General features: G+C 34.9%; 1 protein-coding gene across 2 annotated transcripts; it reads left to right on the top strand.

Annotated features, from left to right (window-relative positions):
- Positions 1 to 2001: 2001 nt before the first annotated feature.
- Positions 2002 to 15965, top strand: LOC107922179 (probable ubiquitin-like-specific protease 2B). Of its 2 annotated transcripts, none has more exons than XM_016852073.2 (16): positions 2002 to 2432; positions 3267 to 3544; positions 3663 to 3753; positions 3844 to 3893; positions 4191 to 4388; positions 4479 to 4554; positions 4808 to 4916; positions 5094 to 5150; positions 5304 to 5435; positions 5569 to 5769; positions 5867 to 5922; positions 5998 to 6091; positions 12824 to 12914; positions 13547 to 13666; positions 14008 to 14430; positions 14708 to 15965. In XM_016852073.2, the coding sequence occupies exons 1-16, from the start codon at positions 2294 to 2296 to the stop codon at positions 15653 to 15655; spliced, it is 3063 nt and encodes a 1020-aa protein (XP_016707562.1). In that variant the 5' UTR covers positions 2002 to 2293; the 3' UTR covers positions 15656 to 15965. The 2 variants fall into 2 exon arrangements, with proteins under 2 accessions (XP_016707562.1, XP_016707561.1); XM_016852072.2 differs by having other exon boundaries at positions 3267 to 3577.
- The last annotated feature ends 2226 nt before the right edge of the window (positions 15966 to 18191 follow it).

Below are 18191 nucleotides of genomic sequence, written 5' to 3'. Positions count from 1 at the left end.
AAACTGATATGATTTATATAATTGAATTTATCGTACGTAGCCAAAAACAACGTCGAGATGTTGCAAGATAAAGGAAAGATGAAGGCCGTAGACGAGTAGCTCTATCCTGATTTGTGCTTTCATGACTTTGAATTCAATACATAGCCTATTAAGTACTAACTTGTTAAGGTAACAAATGATACTTGTCTCATGATTGGTAAGTATCTTGAGCTATAGTGAATTGTTGTAAGGATATGAAAGTATATGTGATTGTATGCATATCATGTTTTGAATAAAAAAAATATCAGTATGAAATGAACGTGATGAATGATAAATGAAGGTGTGATTCAATATGTAAATGGTAAGTGAAAGCATGATAATGATATGCAAATGATTTGTGAATGATATGAATTTACCATGTAAATAGTATATAACACGTAGAACATGTATGTATTGAAATAATGAATACCCTATTAAACGGTCTCGGATAGAGTCAAGTATAGTTGGCATACTATAGAATTAGTTATATAAAGATTACTTTGGTTTATACTAATGAGGCGTAGAGCGCATATTACTTTGGACCTAGTGACGAGGTGTTAAGAACGCATTGTTTCGGTTTATACCAATGAGGTGTGGCGCCAGTGGTAGAGCCAATGGGGGTTGGCAAGGGCCATAGCCCCCCTAAAGTAGAAAATTTTCCATTTAGGCCCTTTATAATTTATCAAATTTTAAATTAGTAATGGTAAAATTACACTTTGCCCCCAAAAATAATAAAAGTTTATACAATTAAACCATTTAAAATCCATTAAGTTATATAAATTTTTGGAATTTTTTTATTTATGAAAAATGTGCTATTTACTTCTTTAATGGTAGTAAAATCTCTCCAAAGCTTGAGTTATTCATTTAGTACATATTAAAATCAAATTTGAATAAGTATTTTTTAATTTAATTTAGAAATTGTATTAAAATATTATTTAATACAAACTAAATGAATAACTTAAACTTTGAAGAGACTTTATCACCATACGGTCTGGTGGAGCTATTAAAATCAACATAGGTTCCGCTTCGGCAGGAGGAGTTTTGAGAGACTAAAATGGTGAATAGATCATTGGGTTCAATCACAAAATAATGAATAACTTAAAATTTGAAGAGAATTTATCACCATATGGTTTGATGGAGCTGTTAAAATCAACACAGGTTCTGCTTCGGCAGGAGGAGTTTTGAGAGACCAAAATGGTGAATGGATCATTGGTTTCAATCGCAAAATAAGAATATGTTCTATTTTTCAAGCTGAATTATGGGTCACTTTCGATGGTGTGATATTGGCACAAGGAAATCTTCATGATAGAATATTGATACAGACCGATAATTTGGAAGTTATTGGGGCTATCAAGGAGTCCTTATTGAAGGGATCAAATTCCGCATTAATCAGGTGCATTATGCAACTCTTACGAAAGGAGGCGAACTGGTCCATAGATTAGGTGCCTAGAGAAGATAACAAGGAAGCTGATCAATTTACCAAGTTGGCTTTTGATCGAGAGGAAGGATTACAGTTATATTTAGTTTCTTATATAGTTTATTTCTAGTTCTTTGTAATGTTTACTTTCACAAAAAAAACATTTTTTTATTTTTTGAAACTTTCATATATTTAATATTTCTTTTTGAATTTTTAAATTATAATTTTTAAAAGAATTAGGATTTTTATTGAAAATATATTTTAAAACCTTAATTTTTATAATTTTATGTACTTCTTAAAGGTAATAACCAAATTGACAAAAACTGTAAATGTTGATGGTTAAAATAGTTATTCTATCTTTTTATATACTTACAAAATTGGATGAGGTGATCAAAATTAAAATGCAGAGACTAAATTTTAAATTTGTTAAGAGCACAAGGACTTCTAACAGATTTAAACCTATATAAAATTATCGAAATTATGAGGGGTGAACTTATGATAAATCCCAATTCCTTTTCCGATTGAATTCCTATAAATCAAAACCTACGCGCAGAGAGAAGCGTTCATCAATGTTTTCTGTCATCTTATTGATTCGTGTTATTTACTCTCTGAACATGCGCGTTGCTTAATCATCCTAAAGCCAACACGTTTCAAATCTTTTTCTTTTTTTTCTCGCTCGAGCTGGTTTTTTTCAATCTAAGTCGTTGGTTTACACCGAAATTAGGGTAGTGCCTTTCCTCTCCTTGGAAGATCGCGGGTAATTGGTCTCCTGTACGTTTACTCACTGAGTTTCTATTCCCGGCTCACCGAGTTGCCAACTCTTTCATTCATTCTGATTTATAGTCGTCTCACGCGCCAATGAAGAACGGTCTCGAGGTGTTCGACTTCAAGGAGGAGGACGAGATTTCAGAATTGGCAGCTGATAAGTACTTGAGTAAATTGAAAAGCCCTAATTTCGATGACGCCGCGACTCTTAAATGTCAGTTTCTCGAATGCGGTAGGTTTCTAAAACAAATAAATCTTTTTCTTTTTTAAATAATTTTTTGGGCGCTGAAAAAAAGCCCCTAGATAACCGATCGAATTTTCTGTCTAATTTTAAATACACAAAATCCTTACCTCCTTTTAATAAGGCTAGGGAAATGAAAATGAAAATGAAATGATTGAATTGTAGTTAGTAATTGTATGAATTTTATTTTACCAATATTGCAATGAGGTTGTAGGAACCAGTTCGGAATCACTGTTTGGATTGAATTCCATAATTTGGTCAATGCCACTTCCAAAAAAAAAAAAGAAAGAAAAGAAGTGAATGTTAGCTCTGAGTTCACTTCCAATGAAGCAACTAGAATTTTTCAGAGTATGTGGTCATTAGTAGATTGATTGTTTAGTTGTAATCCCTTATTGAGTAACGGTGACCAAGATGTGGAGATATGGTGAATTACAAGCTCTATAGATTGCTTGATCGATGTGAACATTTAGATGTGTCTAATAAGATGATACTCTTTTCTTTCACTAGCATGAAAACATTTATTTCTGTTTGGATTGCTTGTTTTGTGGAGATATGGTTAACTATCCTATAATTTGCTATGGTTTTTATTTTTGGTTTTTCATCTTTTCTGCATGTGTGTATGTGGGATTGGGCTTTGAAAAGTATGAGTCATATTCTCTTTGTTCAGCAATGGATGTTGAATTCGGGATGGTTAAAGTGATATTATATGCAAAATTTATTAAAAAATTGGAATTATAAGATAACTGTAGAGTTAGATGCATGGATGTTTCATATTTACTTAATACCCTGCTTTTCTGATAATAATTCTTTTACCTTTTCTTTAAGTTGCCCGTGGTGCTGCTGTTCAGAGAAAGGGAATGGACAACATTCCTTGTGTAGATGTTGATGCAATTGATGGTGATTATAGTTTTGATGGTGCTACTACAGCTGCCTCACTGGGGGCTGTTGAAAAGGAATTTTCCAAGGAAGGAAATACTGACCTGGATGTTTCCCCAGAGTCAAAGTCCACAAGTTCTGAACAACAGCCAGACTTACAAAATGAAATCCATGAGTTTGAGTTGAGAGATTCATTTTCTGAAGCACCTTCACCTGGGAAAAGACAAGTAAACGATTCCCTTTCTAATTCTCCTTTAAGGGTACTTTTCCAGTTATTCCTGAACTACATTTTGAATTAAGTTATTTATGTTTTGGCTTGCGCTTACATTGTTTTAACTCTTGCAGATTGAGCCAGTGGATCTGGCTTCAGATGCTAATGAAAGCATGAATGAAAGATCTCCATCAAGTCCTGCTTCTGACATAGCAGTGGATAATGGTATTCCTTCTGATTTGAAATTTTACGTTCAATTCCTTATTGTTTGTAGTGGTTTTTTATTTACTAAATATTGTTATCTGCATTTTTCAGTTTCTTTGAATGGCAACATGTTAGATCATTGCGTTGGCAATATCCCTGTGGTAATTTCCTTTCCTTTTAAATATATTAATAAATGAGAAGGGGCAAGGTGGTGTGCAGTGTTTTTCATCTTTAGGGGGTTCATTCATATACCATGTAGTCTATTGTCTGAAGTTAGCTCTGTGGGTAAGAGTTTCTAAATACCCTCTTGACATGTTATTTTAAGTTTTTCTTTAGTTGACTGTTAAAACAGTTCTAAAGAAAATTATTAGCCTATAGTATCAATATTATTAGTACATGATATTGTGAAGACTTATCAGATTTGTTTCAATTATCCTTTTTTTTTCTGAAATTTTCAGGATAACATAGATGGGACAGTTGTTATATGTTTGGATTATGTTCTATATCAAGAAAATTGTTACACAGGGGTATCAGCCATTTTTTCTCCTGATGGCATCAAAATTGAGTGCTCAACTTTGAGTGACCACCATGGGACCTTTAGTTTCGAACGGGGCATTGATGATATTATTAGCATTCATTGTCAGTGGTTTCAAAGGGTGAGTCCTAAATGGCAATGTTAAAAGTTAGTGCCTTTGTGCAGTTTCTTGGTTTTAACAGTATACAGTTCTGTATGGTCTGCATTGTAGGTCGGATATATGACAGTCAATCTGAAAGTCCTATCAAAGGGTGCAGCAGAGGCTGAGAGTGAATGTAAAACTTCAGGTTAGTGGTCTTACATAGCTTTTTATTTTGTTTCGTGTAATCTTTTTCTTATTTTCTTTGATCTATAATATTTTTGTCTATACAGATGAAGACTATTTTTGAGGATATGGTTTGACCTTGTTCAATTGTTTTTCTTTGTTTAGAGTCTTGGCCTAGGATAACATATACTTTGACCATCATATGGTAATTGGCTATCAGCTATTTTTTTCCTTCTTTTTGTCTGACTTTATTTGCTCATGTATATATCTTCCAGCTATTGAGGAGTTAAAGTTTGCGGTTTTTGACCCCAGATGGTCTGAGAAACAGGAAGCAATCACCTCATTAAATGTTAAATACCTAGCCATGTGGAGTGCTTTGTTTGAGTAAGCTTCTTAATTGATGTTTCTTTTCAAAGTCATCATTTAACTCTAATTGGCCACTTATGTTGATTTTCTTGTTCCTATTTTGTTTTCCTTGACAAAGACGGATATTTACATGCCTGTCATGATATTATGATGTTAAATCTAGAGCAGGGCTAAAATATTCCTTTTCCTTTTCAGTCCACTGATGGAAATGGATGGGGATGATTCACCAGTACGTGAGTCTTATTTTCCCAAGTAAGTTCTGGAACTTCAACCTTCCCTCTCCAGAAAAAAAAAGGGTCAAAAGTCTGTTTTCTTTTTGTTTCAAGTGTGTTCCCTGATTCATGTCTCTGGTTGGATGTCATCTAGTCTTGCTTATGCTCTATACCTACAATACCTGTTTTGCAGTTTTGATGAGCCTTTTGAGGAGGTTATATATCCGAAAGGTGATTTTGATGCTGTTTCCATTAGCAAGAGAGATGTTGAACTATTACAACCAGAGACCTTCATCAATGATACGATCATTGACTTCTACACCAAGTAAGACCATTTTAATTATTTTATACTTGTGTATGTTTCTATTTTTAATGCTCAAGTTTGGAACATAAGAAATTCTAGGGTTTAGCATACACTATCTTGTGGTTTTAGAGGCTTTAAATCATGTTTTTGACAGGTATTTGAAGAATCAGATACAGCCTGAGGAAAGGCAGAGGTTCCATTTTTTTAACAGTTTTTTCTTTCGGAAACTTGCTGATCTTGACAAAGATCCATCCAGTATTTCAGATGGAAGGGCTGCTTTCCTGCGAGTTCATAAATGGACTAGGAAATTAGATATTTTTGGAAAAGATTACATCTTTATTCCTGTAAATTTCAAGTAAGAAACTAGTTCTCAGAATCATTATTTCCTTTCTAGGAAAGACATCTAAGAACTTATGACCTAATGTCAAAGTGTATGTGCATATTACTCACAGCCTTCATTGGAGTTTGCTAGTCATATGTCATCTTGGGGAAGTGGCTAGTTTTAAAGGTATATATTCTGGTTTGACTGGAAAGGGCTTTTGGGAAATATGCCTTTTATTCATGCATATTTTTTATATTTCAGATGAAGACTTGGTCAATTTATCGAAGGTACCATGCATATTGCACATGGATTCTATCAGAGGAAACCATGCAGGTCTTAAAAATCTAGTCCAAAGGTATCCTAATGCTTTTACACTTCATATTTTTATGGATTCATAAATATGTATGGACGCAGGTTTCTCTTCTTAGTTTTCAAAGCCTTCACTGACACATGGTTGCTTTTCTAAGTTGAAAGTGCTGATTTTTTTTCTAGATTATTAATTTCTGCTTTTCTTCTCTTAAACTTTCATATCATATATCTTTAGGATTATGTGGGAACCTTAGTATAATGCACTTGGTCCTTGTGTGTTTTCCTCAAACATGCAATTGAAAGTTTTTTATTATAAATGTAATGGATTAGGGTGCTGTCAAGCAAATATGTATTAGTGGTAGTGATTAGTGAAAGTAATTAACTTTTTTGGTGTGGCTTAGGGCTAGCAGATGAATAAAAAAGTTGGAACTCTAAAAAACGTAGGGTTATAAAAAACCTCTCGTTTTGGTCTATCAATTCAAAGAAAATAATAAGAATAATAATTTTGGCTGTAAAGCATACATTACAACTTATTTATACTAGACTTTTCCTTCAAGTAAAGTTACTGGGCTTTCTTGCAAATAAAGTTTTATTCCTTGCCTTTAAACCCTAAAGTTAACTAATAATCCAGGCTGACAATAATATATCTAATACTTCATAAAAATCTAAAATCTAAAATATTATAAAATAAATAAAAACTCCATCATTTTCACTCTCACTGAATCATTCCATACATTGTACTAGATTTTGGACATCCACACTTGTATTTTCTTCCTTGAGTTTGCTTTAGGGAAATTATATGCCAGCTGTGACAATATGAGCAATTAACCATTCATTTTTGGTGAAATTATTAAATTTTCCTTGTAGTCTTAAAATGAACTAGAGCTTGTTAAAAATTCAAGATTGTCTGTAGAAAGGTTCTAGATAACAAAACCTTTGGAGGCAGAACCATATTTGAACCCATTTGGTTTTCTTATGCATGCATATAATTTTGCTATGCATCTAATATGAAACTTGAAGTTCCTCCCGGCAAAGAATCGCTTTTGGTGTTATTTTGCACTTGAGTGCAAATAGGTGATCCTATTCATGTATTCTCTCCTCTCCTCCTTGATACACTTCATTCTCTCCTGCCTCCCTACAAAATAAAAAGAAGAAAAACTAGAAAAGCCTCAAACCAATGTGTCCAGAGATATTGAGATTCTTCAATCTTATTATTATTTCTATTGTTATTGTTATTAGTATCTGTTAAAATCAGGCTTAATTTTATTCACAAGAAATTACACTGATATATATACACAGTGAGCCCAATTTAGAAAACTCTATACTAGGAAACAGACTAATTCTAGGAATGTTGACCCTAAAAACAGCCTTAAAGTTAGGGATAACAATCATTGAAATATTTATAGAATCCTAGCTAATACACACAATATTTCTTATTTAGGAAACTGTAATCTGACACTCCCCCTCAAGCTGGGAAGTGGATATTATACATTCTCAGCTTGCTTACTAGTTTCTGAAAGAACTTCCCAGACAATCCTTTGGTAAGTATATCTGCCACTTGACCATCAGTGGACACAAATGGAGTGCAAATTAAGCCACTATCAAGCTTTTTTTTTTATAAAATGTCTGTCAACCTCAACGTGCTTCGTACGATCATGTTGATCTGGATTATGTGCAATATTGATAGTAGACTTATTATCACAATACAACTTCATTGGACCTTCCCACTTGATCTTCAAATCTCCCAAAATGATTTTCAGCCATAATAACTCACAAATCCCAAGTGTCGTCGCTCTAAATTTAGCTTCTGCACTAGATTTAGCCACAACATTTTGTATTTTACTCCTCCAAGTCACAAGGTTGTCTCCTAGGAAAGTGCAATTGCCCGAGGTTGATCTTCTATCAACAATAGACCCTGCATAATCTGCATCAGTATAGGCTTCAAAGGTTAACTTCTCTCCTTAAATAAAATTCCTCTGCCTGGCGTGCCCTTTAAGTACTGTAGAATCTGATACATGGCTTTAAGATGTGATTCTTTGGGGTTGTGCATGAATTGACTTACAACACCGACTGCATAGGCAATATCCGGTCTAGTATGTGACAAGTAGATGAGCTTCCACACAAGTCTTTGATATGAACCTTTATCAACTGCTGCATCTTCTAGTGCATCTCCAAGTCTGTGGTTAACCTCTATGGGCGTCTCTGCTGGTTTGCATCCCAACTTGCTCGTCTCTGTCAACAAATCAATTATGTATTTTTGCTGAGATATGAAGATTCTTTCCCGAGAATGTGCCACTTCAATACCGAGAAAATATTTTAACTTACTGAGCTCTTTGACTTCAAATTCTTTTACTAGGCATTTTTTTAAATTCTCCATTCCTTTCAGATCATCACCAGTCTCTATAATGTCATCTACATAGACTAATAAAGCAGTCACTCCCCCTGAAGATGAGTGCTTTACAAACAGAGTGTGATCTCCTTGGCTTTGTTGATACCCCAACTTGAGCATTACTTTGGTAAACCTTCCAAACCAAGCTCTCGGGGACTGTTTTAGTCTGTACAAAGCCTTTTTTAGTCTGTAAACTACCTGTCCTGTATTTGGACTGAACCGTGGTGGAACATCCATATAGACTTCTTCGTCAAGATCACCGTGTAAAAAGGAGTTTTTGATGTCAAATTGCTGTAATTTCCAGCCTCGATTAGCAGCTAGTGACAACACTCTCACAGTGTTCATCTTTGCAACAGGAGCAAATGTCTCAAGGTAGTCTATTCCATACATTTGAGTGTACCCTTTAGCAACCAATCTTGCTTTGTACCTCTCCAAAGAACCATCTGACTTATATTTCACTGTGAACACCCATCGACATCCCATTGGTTTCTTTCCTCTCAGTAATTTCACCAAGTCCCATGTCTTATTTTTTTTAAGGGATTCCATTTCAACCTTCATGGCATTTTTCCAATTCTCATCATCTAATGCCTCGGATACGGTTTTGGGAATGGAGATGAAATTTAGGTTAGTAAGAAAAGCTTTGTGTTTATGGGATAAATTTTTGTAATACATGAATAAGTACAGGGGATGTCTTGTGCAAGCTGTAGTCCCTTTTCTATAGCAATGGGAAATCATAGTCTCTCTGATCTGAATTTTCAGTAGTTTCAGTATTAGTATTCAAAGTAAGTTCAGCAATTACCACGGGTGGTATAGTAGTAGGTTGTATAGAAGAAGATGATTGAACTTGCACCGGTGCCTTCTTCCTTGAGTAAACCAGTAAAGGACGAGTAGTGTCCTGAATCCCTTGTGATTTGGGTGTATTAGGCTCTGTTTCGGGTTGCATAGTTTCGAGTTGGGCAGGCTGGTTGGCATGAGAGGACTGAGTGTTTGGCTGGGCAGAGAACTGAGTGTGAGTGTTTGGCTGGCTAGGAGCTGGAAAATCAAGGAGAAAGAATTCCCTGTCTTTATCTTCTGTGAGATCTCCCCCCAAAGATAAGGACTAGTAAAGTAATTCTCTTGTTCTGCAAAAGTAACATCAACTGATACGTAATATTTTTTTGTGGCTGGATGATAGCATTTGTACCCCTTTTGAGTGGAAGAATAATTGAGAAAGACACATTTGACAGCTCGTGGATCAAATTTTTCCCTGTTTTGAGAATGTACATGTACAAAGGCAACACAACCAAATATTTTGGGAGTAAGGTTATTTGAAGTATTGAAATTAGGAAAGAATTTTGCTAGAACTTGCATAGGACTTTGAGATTCAAGGACTTTTGCAGGCAATTTATTTATCATATGTGTAGCAGTTAAAACAGCCTCCCCCAATATTGTTTAGGGACATTTTTTTTGGAACAAGAGGGCACTTGTAATAGCTAAAATGTGACCATTCTTTTTTTCAACAACACCATTTTGTTGGGGTGTGCTAACATAAGATGACTCATGTATAATGCGTCTTTCTTGGAAATATGGTGAGAGAAATTGATTGAAATAGTCCTTGGCATTGTTTGACTTAAACCTTTTTATTTCAGCACCAAATTGTGTTTTGATCATATTGTAAAAGTTTGGAAAGACAGACCTTATATTAGATTTTTGTTTTAAAAGGAATATCCAAGACACACGGGTACAATCATCAGTAAAGGATACAAACCATCGAGCCCTAGAAATGTTTGAAATAGTGGCTGGTCCCCAAACATCACTATGAATAAGAGTAAAAGGAGTGAATGTTCTTTTATTGCTTACCGAAAAAGAGGTACGTTTATGTTTTGCAAGTTCACAGACATCACAATGGAATTTTTCAACAGTAACCCTTTGAACAATGAAGGAAACATAATTTTAAGGACTCCAAATGATGGATGACCAAGGCGGAGGTGATGGAGCCAAATTTGGTCTTTATTGGTTTTAACAAATTCTGAGATGAATGATAAAGGTGAGGAATTCAAAGCACTATCATGTCCACTGGATTCTTTAAGATAGTATAGGCCATTTACTTCCTTAGCATGTCCAATCATCCTCCTCGTATTCTGTTCCTGAAAAACACATCGATTGGGATAGAAAACCACACTACAATTAGAGTCTTTGGTAATTTTTTGGATTGATAGAAGATTGGTAAAGAGTTTTGTTTATAACAATATCACCCTGACCAGCCACTGTGATCACAGAACCATTGGCTACTGTTATATTTCTATTACTAGGGCAAGGTGTATATGAAACAAATTTTTGTGAGGAATGGGTCATGTGGTCTATAGCTCCTAAGTCAATGACCGAAGAACTTTTGGTGGGTATATCCGAGACTTTAGAATCTTGATAAGAAGATATACTTGAAAAAGCCAAATTACAAGTACCTGTGGAAGAAGATTTTTCCAATGATCCCAGCAGATTCTTCAACTTCTCAATTTCTTTTTTATTGAACTCAACAGATGATTCTTGAGAATTCCCTTCTCCAGCCAGCTATCTTGCTGTATGTGCTTGCCCTTGTCCTTTTGGTTGTCCACTTTTCTTTAAAAAAATTTTATTCGTTGTCTGTGGCTTCCCATGGAGTTTCCAGCATCTTTCTTTAGTGTGATAGGTTTTTTGCAGTAGGTGCACCTTAAGGAATCCCTGTTAATAGGTCTTGTAAGTTGTGTCTGCCTACTATCTTCGCTAGTTGGCTACTCCAAGCCAAATTTCCTCTCATTTACAGCTTTTGTAACCAAGACTGAACTATCCACCTGACTATTCTCAATCATAACTCCTCTTCTTCCTTCCTTAACATGAAAAATCGCAATTGTCTCATTTAGTGATGGTAGATCCTCTTTTCCAAGTATTTGAACTATTACTGCATCAAACTCAACATTTAATCCAGCAAGAAAATAAAAAATTCGATCCTTTTCAACGAACCTTTTCAGGAGTGCTGCATCTTCACTGCACTTCATCTGAATGCATTGGTAGTGATCCATCTCTTGCCATATTCTTTGCAACAGGTTTGAATACTCCGTGATTGACCAACTTCCTTGCTTGGTAGATGAAATCTTAGTCTTGATTTCATAAATTTGGGCAGCATCTCGAACTTTAGAATAAGTTTGCTTCACAGCTTCCCATATTTCTTTGATTGTGTTAAGAAACATGCATGTATCACTGATTTCTGGCATATAGAGTTCCATAACCAAGACATTACCATAGAGTCTTGTTCATCCCAAGCATCAAACTTAGGATCTCCTTCTTTAGGTCCAGTTCTGAGTAGGTGACTCAGCTTTCCTCTTCCCTTCAAGAATGTGTGAACCAGTTGAGACCACTTCAGGTAATTCTTCCCATTTAACCACTTCAGATCATCTCCAGTCTTGCTGGTTTCGACAGTTTCAGCCATGTTTCTTTTGAACAAATTCTACAGGCTTGAGGGTTGATCAGGAATGAGAAGACGTTGCCAGACAGAATAAAAAAAAACCTAGAAATTGAGCTAAAAAAAGGCTTTGGTACCATGTTAAAATCAGGCTTAATTTTATTCACAAGAAATTACACTACACAGTGAGCCTAACTTAGGAAACTCTATACTAGGAAACAGACTAATTCTAGGAATGTTGACCCTAAAAACAGCCTTAAAGTTAGGGATAACAATCATTGAAATATTTACAGAACCCTAGCTAATACACACACTATTCCTTATTTAGGAAAAATGTAATCTGATAGTATCATCCTAGTTTTCTTGGTAAAGCAGTATTTTACGCAATATATTGATTGTGTAATTTAAATCCTGGCCAACTTTGTTGCCATTAGATTACCACTTCTGGTCTCAGTTTGTGGAACTGGCTTTTGATGAGCAGCAGTCCATAGTTCTCTTCCTTCCAACAGTCATACATAGCTTCAAAAGCCTCTAATTGGATTCTTGAATTCCTGAATCACTTTTGTTGCTTAGTTATTTAGTACTTTAATAAATGCATTGAGCTTCAGCATACTCAAATTTTGACTTTTTAACGTACCCAAAAAAGAAAAAGAAGACTCCTTAAATGGCTTCCATGCTTTAATTTGCAGCAAAAGCTAGCCATTAAACAAAGGGGTCCAAGCCATATTTGTATTTACTGGTCTCTGATAGCCCTTTCAAAAATTGATCACTTCTTATTGAAGAATTTCTTCCTATGCATCATGCTGAATCTTTTTGTCTACGCCTTTAATTTCAAGCTTTTTTGGTATTTAACTTCGTCTCTCCCCCCCACACCCCCCAAAAAAAAAAAAAAATCCCTCTTAATTAGCTAATATGCATTTTTGAATGCTACATCAAGTTATTCTTGACCTGAATTTTGTCCCTGAAAATGACAGTTACCTTTGGGAAGAGTGGAAAGAGAGGCACAAGGAGACATCTGAAGATCTTTCTTCAAAATTCTTGAACCTTCGATTTGTCTCGCTTGAGGTACTGCTGGTCTGGGTTTAATGTTTAGCTATTTTGTGATACTGTCTTGGAATAAGAATTTCCTCAACAACTCTGGGGGATTCAAGAAGCAGTGAGAATTGGTCTGGATATTATGGTTTCTTGTTCCATTTGATTCTGCGCTTGATATTACGGGTCTGGGGCACCGTTTTAGTCTATAATTCAAAGAGAATACTTTGGTTGTCTTGCCTCTACTTGCTCAATGACATGATGAATGTAATTTTTCTGTAAGGATGTTTTACATTTAATATCAGCTTGCAAAGAACAAAGTTTTTTTTCACTAGAGAAGTGAAGTTGCGGTACACATATTTGTGCTTATGTTTGCCTTTTTCTTTTTCTTCCATGATTGTTCCTGTCATCTTTCTGTGTCTTGATGTAGATTATTTATTTATGTATTTACATTTTGTCTGTATGCTTGCATGCAAGGTAGAGAATTGGCTATTCTTTATTAGTTGGGGACTGCAAAGTTGAAAAAGGAAATAAGGAAAATTAAGAAACGAAATTTGTCATGCATTGCATCTCTGTAACTCTGTTGGTATTACACTTGATCATTGCTTAGTCCTTGTCCCTCTCGTATGATGCATTTCTCTAACAATTTGTTCATTTATTGCCAGCTGCCACAGCAGGAGAATTCATTTGATTGCGGCCTTTTCTTACTTCACTATCTAGAGCTCTTTTTAGCTGAAGCTCCTCCTAACTTCAATCCATTCAAAATAAACAAGTTCTCTAAATTTGTAAGTCATCGGCATAGGTATTTTGGTTCATAGTGCAATTGATGCATATGCCTGATATCATATTTTTTTATAATTTTAATGAACTTGTACCTTTTTATTTTCGTATATATGTTTGTCCAGTTAGCAATGAAGTGATCTAGTTTTGAGTTGACATGTAAATGCTTTAGTATGAACATGTTCTGGAGTTTGGTCTCAGGACCAGGAACCAAGTTAAAAGTTTCTTCAAGATAACCTGATAACAACCTGTTGACTATGTTGTGATCATTCTTTATATTTGTTGTATGTTCTGAATTATTAGCCATAGTTTTTATACTATTTTTTCCCTTTGTTTTGTCTCCCAGCTTAATTTGGATTGGTTTCCACCTACTGACGCGTCTCTAAAGCGTACTCTCATCCAGAAGTTAATTTTTGAACTCCTTGAAATTCGTTCTCGGGATATCAGTTCATCTCATTGCAGTGATGAGAATATTTCGTCTAAATCTTCAGAAAATATTGAAAATGAAAATGGCGTGGAGTTCATTACAGAGAGTTTCAGTCCAGAAGTAGCTTATAATGGGAATTTGGATTCCCAAGTGGGTCAAGGGATTGAAATGACTCTGTTAGCATCATCTTCTATGAGAAACACGGGGAGTGTTAATGATTCTGGCCTGGTTCTTAGGGAGTTTTTTGATCCAGGAGTTACAGCAGGGCCTTTGCTCGGGCAATTTCAATCTTTTGACCACCCTCCATATTACAATCTCAATGGGGCTATATCACCAACAGAGGTATTGAATTTCATCATTCTTGTGATAATTGCTTCTACCCAGTTAGGTCTTAAATGATTTTGGTGCACTGGTAACTTGATTGCTTACTACCTTCTGATGCTATGTTAAAGATGGATACGCACCACAAAAATGAGGCTAAACCAATTACTTTGAGAAATTAGCAAATAGGGGATTTCTACGATATCATATCTTTGTTCTACGTTTTCTTAGATTTAACTATTATGTTGGTGAAGTTTTATTTCCATATCCAAGTACAAACAATCTGTTTTATTTACAGGAAGAAGTGCAAACGGGTCAACCATTTGCTTATTTAGCTTCTGGAGAAACTGGTTTTCCACAGTTTTCTGTTATCACACCTCAAGCTTGTGAAGCTGCATATTCATCAAGTGGTTTTGCCAGGGGCAGTACATGGAATCCTGGAATTTCCATGCAAGGAGAGCATAAAGTTGACACATCTTTTGAAACATCTTCTGCCTCCGGTGATGAAGAAGAAGAAGAAGATGATGTTGGGATCATCGAATGTAATCCCAGCCAGATTAAAATGGATCGAATTGAAAAGCAGGATACAGATCAGGAACAATCTCATCTAGTGGAAAATGTAGAGTGTCAGAGGAAAGTTTTCATGCCTGCCTCCATTCGGGTGCTGGAGACATCTATCACTGAAGTTTATGGAACTTCTGAGGACGCCATCAAGATTTGCATTAGCTCTGAGAATGCAGACCTTCGCTCCAAAGATGATTTCCCTGTATTGTTGCATCAAAATCTTGGTGCAGCAGTGAACCAGTTGGATCAGGACCCTCAACTCATTGAAAAGAATGCTGAAATGGTTCAGAACGAGGTCAGAGGTGACGATGTGCGAACACTTGGTGAAGACCTTCCATCTGAAGATAATTCAACACTATCATCCTATAAAAGTCCCAATCTGCTGTTGAATCAGTTGGATCAGGATTCTGAACGACTAAAAGATAAGGAGGCTAGAGGTGATGATGTGCAAACAATCAATGATGACATTCCGTCTGAAGATAATTCAACTGTATCCTCGCATCAAAATCCAAGTACAATGTTGAACCAGTTGTATCAGGATTCAAACGTGGTTGAAAACAAGGAGACCATTGACGATGATGTGCAAATAACCAGTGATGGTATGTTGGCAGAACTAGCAGGGCAACCAGTAGCGAAAAGGATGCGGTTTACGACTTCCTTTGAGGAGAAAGTGGACTCTTAGGGACCTGTCAAAGTGCATTTTTTTGTTTGTTTCCGCGTTACTTTACTAGGAATTCAATCCTCAACCATGTATTTATTTACGTACGTGTTGCCATGCTGTGAATATTGTTGGTGGCTTTATGTTGATTTATGACTATTAGGATGGGGCAGTAGAAGATTCGTTTGTCATTTTGGATAGATATCTTAGCGATTTTAGCTTATTATAGTATACCATATTAAGTAGAGATACATTAGCTTATATTGATGTGGTTTTACAGATTTGTGTAACTTTTTATATGGTTAATATTTCAACCAACCAACTTCAGATTTAACATAATTGTGTTGTGCATATAAAGTTTTAAATAGATAAAAAAAATCATTGTTATATTAATTGAAAATATTGTTTTTTGGTTTACGTTCAGCAAATAATTATATATATTTTAATTTACTCAATGTTTGATGCGTGATTTAAGTAAATAGAATGTTAATATGATAGTCGAATTAAGTAAATATCAATTGTATAATAATAGTTTAATACTAAAAAATTGATTATTTTTATATTATATTATGGGTTAAATATAAAATTGGTATCCAAACTTGTCCGCTTTTCTTAAATTGGTACTTATGGGTTTTATTTTTGTTCTAGATTGGTACTTTGAACTTTTTTCCGTCAACCAAATTGATACCCGAGTCTAATGTGTTAGCAACGCTGGCCAATCGCGTGCCATCATGTGATGTCCTCTTGTACCTTTCTTTTTCTTTTTTTTCTTTCCTATTATTTTCCCTCATTTTCTTCCTTTCTATTTTCTTATTTTTCTTTTTCTTTCACTGCTTCTACACTTCATCTTTCTTCTATCAAAAACTCATGATTTCACTCTTAGCCCCAAAAATTTCCCTCACTTTCTCACCATCCAATCAACGCTAAAATCACATCTCTTAAATCCCTTTCGTTTTTCTTCCCATTTTCCAACCACCAACCAACCTCCACTACTTCCCCTCCCCTTTTCAAACTAACCCACAATGACAAAATCTGATAGAAATATCTGAGTTCTTTCTTCTCTTTCTTTTTTGCAGTTACATGATAGAAGCATTTAACTTTCATAGTTGGTCAGATCCACTAAAATCATATATTGTATTATCATTCACATTTATGTTCGTGTTTGAAACTTTAATTTTTCTGCACATAAAGTTGACTTCAAATTTCAAAATTTAATTTTTCATTAAATTATTTATTAGTCAAAATAATAAAACCAAAAGAAAATAAAAAATCGTTGAAATCAAAATCCCTAAAAAATCGAACCTATTAGTTGGAAGAAAATTAACATCACAAAAAAAAAAGAAGAAAAACCATCAATATCCCCAAAAACATTGAACCTAGAAAATTTCCAAACCCCAACAAACATACTAGTGGCAGCTCGCAGTTGCTAGCTCCACCACCAATGATGGCATAGGTGAGCGAAGGGCATGGTGGTTTTGGTGGTCTTCAAAAAGTTGCTTTGACCAAACCTTGGTCGAAAAATACTGGAGAAAACTCAATTATTGACCCTAAAGATCCCATGTATGGGAATGCTTTCTATTTTTTAACAGGAAGAAAAACAAGAAGAAACAAAGGCTTTATATGGTGAAAAATCAGCTCGAAGATCACTTTTATGAGCAGATTTTGTTTATACTTTTGGTTTGGGTTTAAAGTAATTAATGGTGAAAGTGGGATGGTAAACAAGAGTAGCCATGAAAACTGGTGGAAGTTGGTTGATAGTGGCTGAAAAATGATAAGAAAAATGAAAGAGGTTTAAGAGATGTGATTTTGATGGTGGTTGGATGGTGAGAAAATGAGGAAAAATGTTGGGGGTTCTTGACAGAAGAACGAAAGAAAGATGAAAAAATGTAGAAGCAATGCTAGAAAAAGAAAAATAACAAAAGAAAAGAAAAAAATGAAGGAAATGAGGGAAAATAAAAAGAAAAAGGGGTATAAGAAGACGTGGTGGCGCGTGATTGGCCAATATTACCACATCAACAAAAAATTACAGCGTTAGACTCGGGTACCAATTTAGTTGACGGAAAAAATTCGAGTATTAATTTGAGACAAAAAAAATCATAAGTACCAATCTGAAAAGAATGAATAAGTTTCGGTATCAATTTTATATTTAATCATTATATTATTTATAAGTAAATAAAAACATTTAACCAATTCTTTCCCCTATTACGTAATAGTTCTAAATTTTAAAAAAATTAGAAAGTAATAATTTGTTTATTTGTGATGGGTTTTATGTTATTTGCTGTCCTATAATTTCATTTGTGTTATTCATTTGATTTTTTATATATAAAATTAACACGTGCATAATTTATGTAATACAAAATTTAATATATTTAATATATTTCTTTAAAAATAATAGTGTCTCGTAAAACTGTTTCATGTTTGGTTCAAGTGTCACGGGATGAAGTTCAAAGCCTGTGACCATCGCACCAAATGCATCCAATGGAGGTCTATTGCTCAGATGGGGATCATTTGGCCCACAAGAACTGGCCTGATTCAAAGAGCTATTAGACAAGCCTGTCAG

This window comes from Gossypium hirsutum, chromosome D01 (genome assembly GCF_007990345.1).
Source record: "Gossypium hirsutum isolate 1008001.06 chromosome D01, Gossypium_hirsutum_v2.1, whole genome shotgun sequence".
Lineage (NCBI taxonomy): Eukaryota > Viridiplantae > Streptophyta > Magnoliopsida > Malvales > Malvaceae > Gossypium > Gossypium hirsutum.
The sequence above is the reverse complement of the archived record's forward strand: the minus strand, read 5'-3'. Positions and strand labels throughout refer to the sequence as shown.

Excerpts from the sequence above, each read along its gene's own strand:
- LOC107922179 (XM_016852072.2), top strand. The coding sequence starts at position 2,294 with ATGAAGAACGGTCTCGAGGTGTTCGACTTCAAGGAGGAGGACGAGATT. Across the intron at positions 5,436-5,568 it reads ATCATTGACTTCTACACCAA|GTATTTGAAGAATCAGATAC; the intron begins GTAAGACCATTT and ends TGTTTTTGACAG. Across the intron at positions 6,092-12,823 it reads CTTAAAAATCTAGTCCAAAG|TTACCTTTGGGAAGAGTGGA; the intron begins GTATCCTAATGC and ends TGAAAATGACAG.